The 9,180-nt window shown below is 47.7% G+C and overlaps 1 protein-coding gene across 1 annotated transcript in view; it reads right to left on the minus strand.

Moving 5' to 3' along the window:
* kcnh1b (potassium voltage-gated channel, subfamily H (eag-related), member 1b) overlaps positions 1–6,547 on the minus strand; it is a gene marked incomplete at both ends in the record, with an annotated part of 91,062 nt that extends 84,515 nt beyond the window's left edge. The window contains one exon of the mRNA XM_079808335.1: positions 6,475–6,547. Within this exon, the coding sequence (XP_079664461.1) occupies positions 6,475–6,547 (73 nt within the window). The remainder of the gene's footprint in view (positions 1–6,474) is intronic.
* Positions 6,548–9,180: the final 2,633 nt, after the last annotated feature.

A 9,180-nucleotide genomic window follows, 5' to 3' on the forward strand; every position in this document is an offset into this window, starting at 1 on the left:
GCACGAATCCGGCCATAGGCGGGAGTGGCGTAGCAAGCCGACACAGGAACGGGCATTTCACATCTACCGGCCGTTGGAGGCGAGTACACGGGAAGAAACCAGCTCCACAAGGAGGCTATAGAATCTAGCGAACGTGTTAGGTGTCGCCCAGCCCGCAGCTCTACAGATGTCTGTCAGCGAGGCGCCTTGAGCCAGCGCCCAGGAGTAGGCAACACTCCTTGTGGAGTGCGCTCGCAACCCGAACGGGCAAGGCACGTCTTGCGATTGGTACGCTAAAGACGATAGCATCCACTATCCAGTGGGCTAACCTCTGCTTGGAGACAGCCTTTCCCTTCTGCTGGCCTCCATAACAGACGAAGAGCTGCTCTGAGGTCCTAAAGCTTTGTGTCCGGTCAACGTAAGCGCGAAGAGCGCGGACGGGACATAACAAAGCCAGGGCTGGGTCTGCCTCCTCCGAGGGCAGCGCTTGCAGGTTCACCACCTGGTCCCGAAAGGGAGTGGTAGGAACCTTGGGCACGTATCCGGGCCAGGGTCTCAGGATGACGTGAGAGTTACCGGGCCCGAATTCTAGGCACGATTCGTTGACCGAAGCGCATGCAGGTCCCCCACCCTCTTGATTGAGGCCAATGCAGTCAGGAGTACCGTCTTCATAGACAGGATTTTTAACTCAACGGACTGCAAAGGCTCAAAAGGAGGGCCCTGAAGTGCTCTGAGCACCAGGGCTAAGTCCCAAGAGGGTAGCGAGATAGAACGAGGAGGATTTAGTCTCCTCGCACCTCTGAGGAACCTGACGATTAAGTCGTGCTTCCCTAAGGATTTACCTTCAACTACATCGTAATACGCCGCTATTGCTGCAACGTACACTTTCAGGGTGGAGGGAGACAGCCTTCGCTCCAACCCATCTTGTAGGAAAGAAAGCACAACATTAATCGAACACTTCCGGGGGTCTTCTGGCGAGAAGAACACCACTCAACGAACAGGTTCCACTTCAGGGCATAGAGGCGCCTCGTAGAGGGGGCTCTAGCTGAAGTGATGGTGTCTACCACTGCCTGTGGCAGGCCACCTAGAACCTCCGCGTCCCGTCCAGGGACCAGACATGGAGTTTCCAGAGGTCTGGACGCAGGTGCCATAGAGTGCCCCCTCCCTGAGAAAGAAGGTCCTTCCTCAGGGGAATCGGCCAGGGTGGGGCTGTCGCGAGGAGTGTAAGTTCGGGGAACCAGGTCCGGTTGGGCCAGTAGGGCGCAACTAGCAAGACCTGCTCCTCGTCCTCCCTGACCTTGCACAGAGTCTGTGCTAGAAGGCTCACTGGGGGAAACGCATATTTGCGTAGGTCCCGGGGCCAGCTGTGCGCCAGTGCATCTGTGCCGAGGGTACCCCCGTTCAGGGAATAGTACCACTGGCAATGGGACGAGTCCGGAGTGGCAAACAGGTCTACCTGTGCGGCTCCGAAAAGGTCCCATATCAGCTGGACGCTCCGGGGGTGGAGTCGCCACTCTCCCGGAAGTGGACACTGACGAGAGAGCTTGTCGGCTGTCTGGTTCAGCACACCTGGGATGTGAATGGCACGAAGCGACCTCAGATGCTTCTGACTCCACAGGAGGAGGTGGCGGGCGAGTTGGAGCATGCGACGGGAGCGCAGACCACCCTGACGGTTGATGTACGCAACGGCCGGAGTGCTGTCCGTGCGGACCAGTACGTGTTTGTGCTAAAGCAGCTTCTTGAAGCGACTTAACGCAAGACATACTGCCAGTAACTCCAGGCAATTGATATGCCAATGCAGCTGGGGCCCCGTCCACAGACCCGAGACTGCATGCCCGTTGTACGTGGCCCCCCAACCCGTGGCTGAGGCATCTGTGAATACCACAACATGCCTGGACACCTGTCTTAAGGGCACTCCGGCCCGTAAGAACGAGGGGTCGGACCAAGGGTTGAAGGTTTGGCGACAGTACGGGGTAACTGGGACCCGATACTGGCCGCTCTGCCACGCCCACCTCGGGACTCGGTCGTGTAGCCAGCGCTGAAGCGGTCTCATATGAAGCAATCCGAGGGGCGTTACCGCGGCTGCAGATGCCATATGCCCCAGGAGCCTCTGAAAGAATTTCACCTGCTCTTGAATGTATTCAAGCAGTTCAACACTGACTGGACTCGTTTCTCTGTGAGGCGCGCAGTCCGATTGACCGAATCCAGCTCCATGCCGAGATAAGAGATCCTCTGCGTGGGACAGAGTTTGCTCTTCTCTCGGTTGACCCGAAGGCCCAACAGGCTGAGGTGACGGAGCACCAGGTCCCTGTGTTCGCACAACTGCTCCCGAGACTGGGCGAGTATAAGCCAGTCGTCGAGATAGTTGAGAATGCAAACGCCGCGTTCTCGGAGTGGAACAATGGCTGCCTCCACGACATTCGTAAAGACGCGGGGCGACAGGGACAGCCCGAAGGGCAAGACTTTGTACTGATATGCCTTCCCCTCGAACGCAAAGCATAAGAACGGTCTGTGTCGAGGGAGAATAGAAACATGAAAGTACGCGTCCTTCAGGTCGATCGCTGCAAACCAATCTTGGGGACGGATGCATTCGAAAATGCATTTCTGCGTTAGCATTCTGAACGGAAGCTTGTGCAGGGCCCGATTCAGAACACGCAGGTCCAAGATTGGCCGTAACCCACCGCCTTTCTTGGATACAATGAAGTAGGGGCTGTAGAACCCCGACTTCATATCGGCTGGAGGAACCGGCTCGACCGCGTCCTTTGCCAGTAGGACATCAATCTCTGACCGCAAGACATGGGCATCACTGCTCCGCACGGAGGTGAAGAGGATGCCCTTGTGCTTGGGAGGCCGGTACGCGAACTGAGTCGCGTAGCCGAGTCTGATAGTACGGATGAGCCAGCGAGACGGTCTGGGGGCTCTCTTAGCCAGGCCCCCAGAAGCCGTGCAAGCGGGACCAATGGCACCACAGACGTACCCGGGGTGGGGCAGCGAGGTGGAACGCTCAGACCCAACCCGGACGGCCCGGAGGCGACCCGGAGTGGTGTCTGATCGTTCCAGGGTGGGGCAGTGTGTGGGAGAGAAGGCCCGGGGGCGTCCTCTAGCCTCACACCGCCCCCTGGCGAAGAAGAGAGGGGAAGCCAGGAGTGGCAAGGCCCGGGGGCGTTGCACACAGCCGGCTTGAGCCTCTCTGGGCCCAGGGACAAAGGAAACTGCTCTGAGAACGTGGGTACCGCTGGACTCCGGAGAGCCAGTGGCAGGACCGAAACCGAAAAATATATTCTCCCCCCGGTCCTCCTCCGGGGGAGGGAGGGGTGCGGACACCGACTCCCTGAGCAGTTCCCCTCTTGCTGGGCTGCCCGTTTCAGGGCCGCTTGTCCTTGTGCTTGCCAGCGGACTTTGCGGGACCCTGGACGGGTTGGGCGCCTCCCTTGCGCCCGGCCACCAGCTGCCTGGGTGGAGGCTGCTGCTTGGCTTAGCAGGGGCGGAGGCGGACACAGGGAGACACCCTCGGCGACAAGCAGATGGAGGTGCTGCGGACGACGACTGGGTGGAGGCAGCAGCTGGTCGTCGTGGCAGGAAGTTTTTTTTTTTATTATTATTATTATTTTTTACCTCCATCTGCTTCTGGGCCACCAAGAACTGCTGGGCACAGTTCTCGATGACGTCGCCGAAGAGGCCAGCCTGACAGACAGGGGCGTTGAGGAACCGAACTTTGTCGGGCTCACGCATATCTGCCAGGTTAGCCCCAGCTTTCTGGACCACTAGTGTGGACATCGCCTGACCCAGGGAGCGTGCAGTGACTTCCGTCACCCGGAGGGCGAGGTCCATCACAACACGCAGTTCCTGCATAACCCCTGGGTCGGGACTACCCTCGTGCATGCAGGACAGAGGGCAGTGAGAGAGGGAAAAAACATATTTTGGCACCAAATAGTTCCACACTGCTAAGTTTTTCCAATGCACATCCGGGCAGCCACCCCAGAAAGCATGGCTGTCAACTCTGAATCTGATTCAGCATGAGCACACTATTATTGTGGGAAACTCAGCATCATCATTTCCAGTGCATAACAGCCCTCTCTCCGATGCAGCAATTGACATCTGTCCTCCGCCAGAGCCCCAAATGAAACGCTAGGTCCCCCCTTTTTTCAAAAAAGGACCAGCAATCCCATCCGTAAGCTACCAGCAGGCATGTGAGACAATGAGCGTGGCCGTCCGACTTGACGGCACACGGCGCGCTGAACACTCAAGCCTCCAAGAAAGAGGCACGGTGAACAACGCGCCGACGTGGTCATGTTCTCATAAGGGAACATGAACCACCCACAAACAAAGTCTCAGCATGCTTGTGATGCGATAGAGGAGTGGGGGCCCACGGGGAATGTACCCGGCGGGGAAGCCCCACTATAATCCTCAGGCCACCAAGACTTATTAGCCAAAGTAGACCTTTTCCGGTGCACCAGAAAAGGAACTAGATCGGGGAATAAGCAATGGGACTCAACCCCGTTTGAGGTATCACAGTCTCGACCGCGCACCAGAGGACCGAGTGACGCGCTGGGTTGCCGTGGCAACCCCCGCTGTCAGCCGGCGCCAGACGGCACACGGCGCGCTGAACGCTCGAGCCCGAACAACGCGCCGACGTGACCACGTTCTCCTGGGAGAACGCGGATCACCCACGAACGCAATCTCACATGTTTATATGCGAGAGAGATCGTGGCCGTCAAATGAGGACAGGAAACAACCGCATCCAGAAACACACGGTTTGAATGACATCTTGAAAAAGACGCAGGGTCAAACCGTGTTGCTCTTTTTAGAAGGAAATGCTCTTTTAGAAGTGCTGAAGCGCTCAGGGAGATGACCGCGGCTCACAGCAGTCCGATTGCAAGCCTGCGTGTGAGCACTCAAGAACGGAAACGCCCAGCCAACCAACACAGGAACAAGTGTATGTTGCAGCGGCCTCTCGCTGACTCGCGCCGTCACACCAGCACCCAGGTAAGAGAGCGATCCTCCTCGAGACTCGTTTAAACACTCTTCGCAGAAACAGCTTGATACAGCAAACCGTTCGGCTCCGAAGTTAAAAGCAATATGCGGTACTCCACTTCCGTGTTTATACCCGCGGTGCGGGGCGGTGCGTGGACCGCATGCCAATACAATTGGCTCGTTTCTAATACACTCGAAGTAGACTGGTCTCTGAAGACAGATCCCAATTGTACGTCGAACGTGACCGACTGAAAGGGAACTCAAAACAATGAAACAATTCAGACTATATAACATGCATCAATTTTGTGAGCTTAATTTAATGAATTAGTTCAATCAAATTAACTTTTATGAGTATTTTTAGAACTTTATTTTTCTTTTAAGTTTATCCTACTCAAACCAATTAATATATGCTTCTTTAAAATAACAATTTAAACACTGAGATTACAATGCATAAATAACAAAAAATGTTGATGCCCGAACTGCATCGTCAAATACAGTGTGAAACAAAAGAATCCAGTGCTAGAATGTTACAGTGAGTTGTTTACCAACAGACAGCCAATCATAAATTACCTCATTAAATATTCATGAGCTTTCTACAGTCAGAGTGTAGAACGTAAAGCGAGATCAAACAGGATTACTTTAAAACAGAGTAAAAAATGTATGTTTTTTTGCCCTATAATGTGATTTCAACAGCAAGTGATTGTTGAAGTAGCTTTTTCTGGTCTATATTAATACAGATTTTGCCTATTTACTAGAGTGTTAATGCCTCCCACAAATTCCCTTGATTACATAACAATAGTAAAAGGACATCACCAGAACAATATACAGAGAATGAATTTAAGGATAAGATAAATCACTTTTACTGATCTACATCTACAAACTACAGATGTCATAGCAAACGACAATGAACAGAAACAGCACCACAGTGGGATGGATGGGACTGAATCACATTTAAACATCAGCTATACCTGTCTGTCTATGAGAAAATGTCCAAACTGAAAAGTTGAAAGGAAAAAGTTACAGCAAGAACAAACATCTTTGTAATAAACTTTTTGAATGGATTTGGATTTTTGTCCTGTTCCCAAATTAATCAATTCTAAATCCCTAATTAAAAATGCCTTCCAATATATGCAGTGTAAGTAGTACATAATTATATATAATATGCAATATATACTGTGTGTGTGTGTGTGTGTGTGTGTATATATATATATATATATATATATATATATATATATATATATATATATATATATATATATATATATATATGTATAAATACACACACATATGTAAACATACACAAGCACAGAAGTCTAAAACAACAGATAATTTAATGTGTGAAATACAAAATAAAATGTATCAGAGAAATCATTGTAGTACAACAGTATAAACTGATTTATGAAACCCAAAGAGCTGAATGGTTGTACTACAAGGTACAGTTAAAGCACATGGAGTGAGTTGATTGTAATGTTGCGGAATAAATTATTTAACAAATAGGAAATTGTGAAAGACTTCTCTCACCGTTGGAGCGGCGGACTATATTCTCCAGAAAAGTGTTCTGAGGGGCCACCAGTCCTCTGCGTCCCCCGGCCATCCCTACTCCTCATTCGATCTGAGATCAGTGTGTGGATGAGGCTGGCTCCTGCCTGAAAGCAGCCTACATGATTATGGCCAGAGTAAAGAGCCCGCTTCAGGATATAAAGCACAGGCTGCTTGTGCCCCCCCTACTGTTGAAGAGCCAACCAGAGTCTCCTATAGACAACATCTGTGTATTAAAGAGATCCAGCATGTGTTGAGTCGGAGAATCAGTGATCGACAGAGACATCTGTTGGTATGAGGGAGAACGACAGAATAAGCAAAACCTGAGGTGAGGTCATACAATCATCTAAACACCTAATGTACTGCAACCCTATTGTGTTTGTTCTGATTTTCTTTTTCTGCCCTACAATTTTTGGGTAAAACATAGATACGTGCACCACTGCTCAGGTGCACAAACACATATCCATCTGGCAATGTTTTACATTATGGGCCCTATCATCACAATGCAAAGCCAAACGAGATGCAAGTGTTTTTTGCTAGTTTCAGCCCGACGCATATATAATTTTCACGTCCTGCACCACGTTGTTTAAATAGCAAATGCACCCATCTGTTCGCCCATGGGCGTGCTGGTCTGAAAACGAGGTTTGTTCAGGTGCATTGTTGGTGCATTGCTATTTTGGAAACTGAAAACGACTGCGCCATTGACCAACTGAAACCTGGCCTAAAGTCAATAGTGCAGTATTTTTAGTGTTATTTAAAGGGCATGTTAGTAATATGGGCCTGTAGGCGGGTGCACAACGCGCGCACACTCTGTTTATTATTGCTACTTGAAGAGTGGCTGGGGGCTAATCTACCTGTGGAACTACAACTATGCCTTCTTGTAGATAAATCAGTGGTACCCAACAAAAAATGCATTTACCCTTATTAAGATTGGTTGTATCACAGCTGCCAGGATGTTTTTACTCAACTGGAAATGCCCCAAAATCCCAGACCTGAAAGATTGGATTGATGGGATGATTGAAATTGATTCATATGAGAGCATGTCGGGGAGACTGCATAGTGAGGGAGAAAGGAAAAAAATCATGGTATCAATTTTGGCAAGTTTATAAAAACTGATGCTGAAGAAGGAAATGCAATGCACTCAATAAATAGAGCCCACAATCTTTGCAACTGTAAAGTATGTGCTAGAATCTAAATTCTATAGTCAAGTAACCAAACTCCACTTTGGTTGTTAGACCAATTTGCACTAAATGCCCTATATCTGCTGAACTCGAAGTCCAAACATAACAAAACTTTGCACACATTGACAATGGGACATTCTGAGGATGTATGCAAAATGTGTCCAATTCTGTCCATGGGGTAAAACTAAATTCCTGTCATAATCATTGTATAGCCATGAGTATATGGCACTTGTGTCAAGTTTAATTTGTGTATTTATTTATTTTTTTGCTTCTTGTAGTTAGTTTTTTGTTTTTTGTTTTACCACAGGTATTTAATTTGCTGCAAATTCTAAATTAAAAATGTTTCCAGTACACCAGACTTAAACGTTGTGAGCTATTTTTTGTACAATGCTTTACTTAGCTTCATTGTAACACAATTTTAAGCAAATAGGAACAGGAAAATATATTTTACCTACAGTATATGACTGATAAATCTGAAAAATACTAATAAATATGTTTAAATATGATTACACATTAAACACACAATCTTGTGAATGTTTAGGCCCATATGTGAAACAATAGCGTGTAATTATGATTTTTTTTTATTTATTATTATTTAATTATTTTCCCAGCTGCAGACACTGTAAAATTATACTCATATATACTTATTTTACTTCTATAGTAGAACAAAGAAAATGACCACAAATGGCCCAAGTTGTGAGGATACACTGATAATACCATTTGTTCGAAATTAGGAAGTTTGATAAACTTTGAAAACCTTTTTTTTGAGTCTATGCTGCCATCTACAGTAAAAGGGGTGTTATGCTTTAAAATAAAGAATTTCTAGCGTATACTGCCATCTAGAGCAAAAGCAGCATTACTATGCACCTGTGTGATCCTGCCAGCCATTAAACAACACCACACATAATACAAAAACACTAATCTCTAGATAAAGGGTCTAATATTTACAGTACTCCAGTGCTGTCAATGGCTGGTGAATGTTGGACAGCAGTGGCACACTGTATATTCGACCATTTATCTTTGTGTTTGTATTGTGTGTGGTGTTAATTAAGGTTTGTTTCATGCTGTTCTTTTCATTTTGGTCTATTGCATTGTTTGAAAGTTTTTAATGCTACTTTAACTTAATAGCAATTCATCAGAATAAACATAAATACTCATAAATACTCACAATTAATTAATTCCATGTATTTCTTATGTAACAGTATAATATCTGTAATACAGTCCTGGTTCAAGTGAGTAGGTTTTAATTTAATAGGATTAGTGTTAAAAAAAAAAACCTCCATCCATCCATCCTTCCATTGATTCTCCAGACCGCTTACACGAAGGCTACAGGGATGATGGAGCCTATCCCAGCATCTCAGACCATGGGCAGGGAAACACCCTGGATGGATTGCTCAAAGAAAATAAAAAATTCTCAAACAGTAATGGAAAGTACTTATTCTATCATTGTAACCCCTTTTAAAAACAAAAGTATCAGATGTATGTAAGGTCACCCACGTATAGTTTA

The sequence above is a fragment of the Gobio gobio genome (genome assembly GCF_949357685.1).
Source record: "Gobio gobio genome assembly, chromosome: 24".
Classification (NCBI taxonomy): Eukaryota; Metazoa; Chordata; class Actinopteri; order Cypriniformes; family Gobionidae; genus Gobio; species Gobio gobio.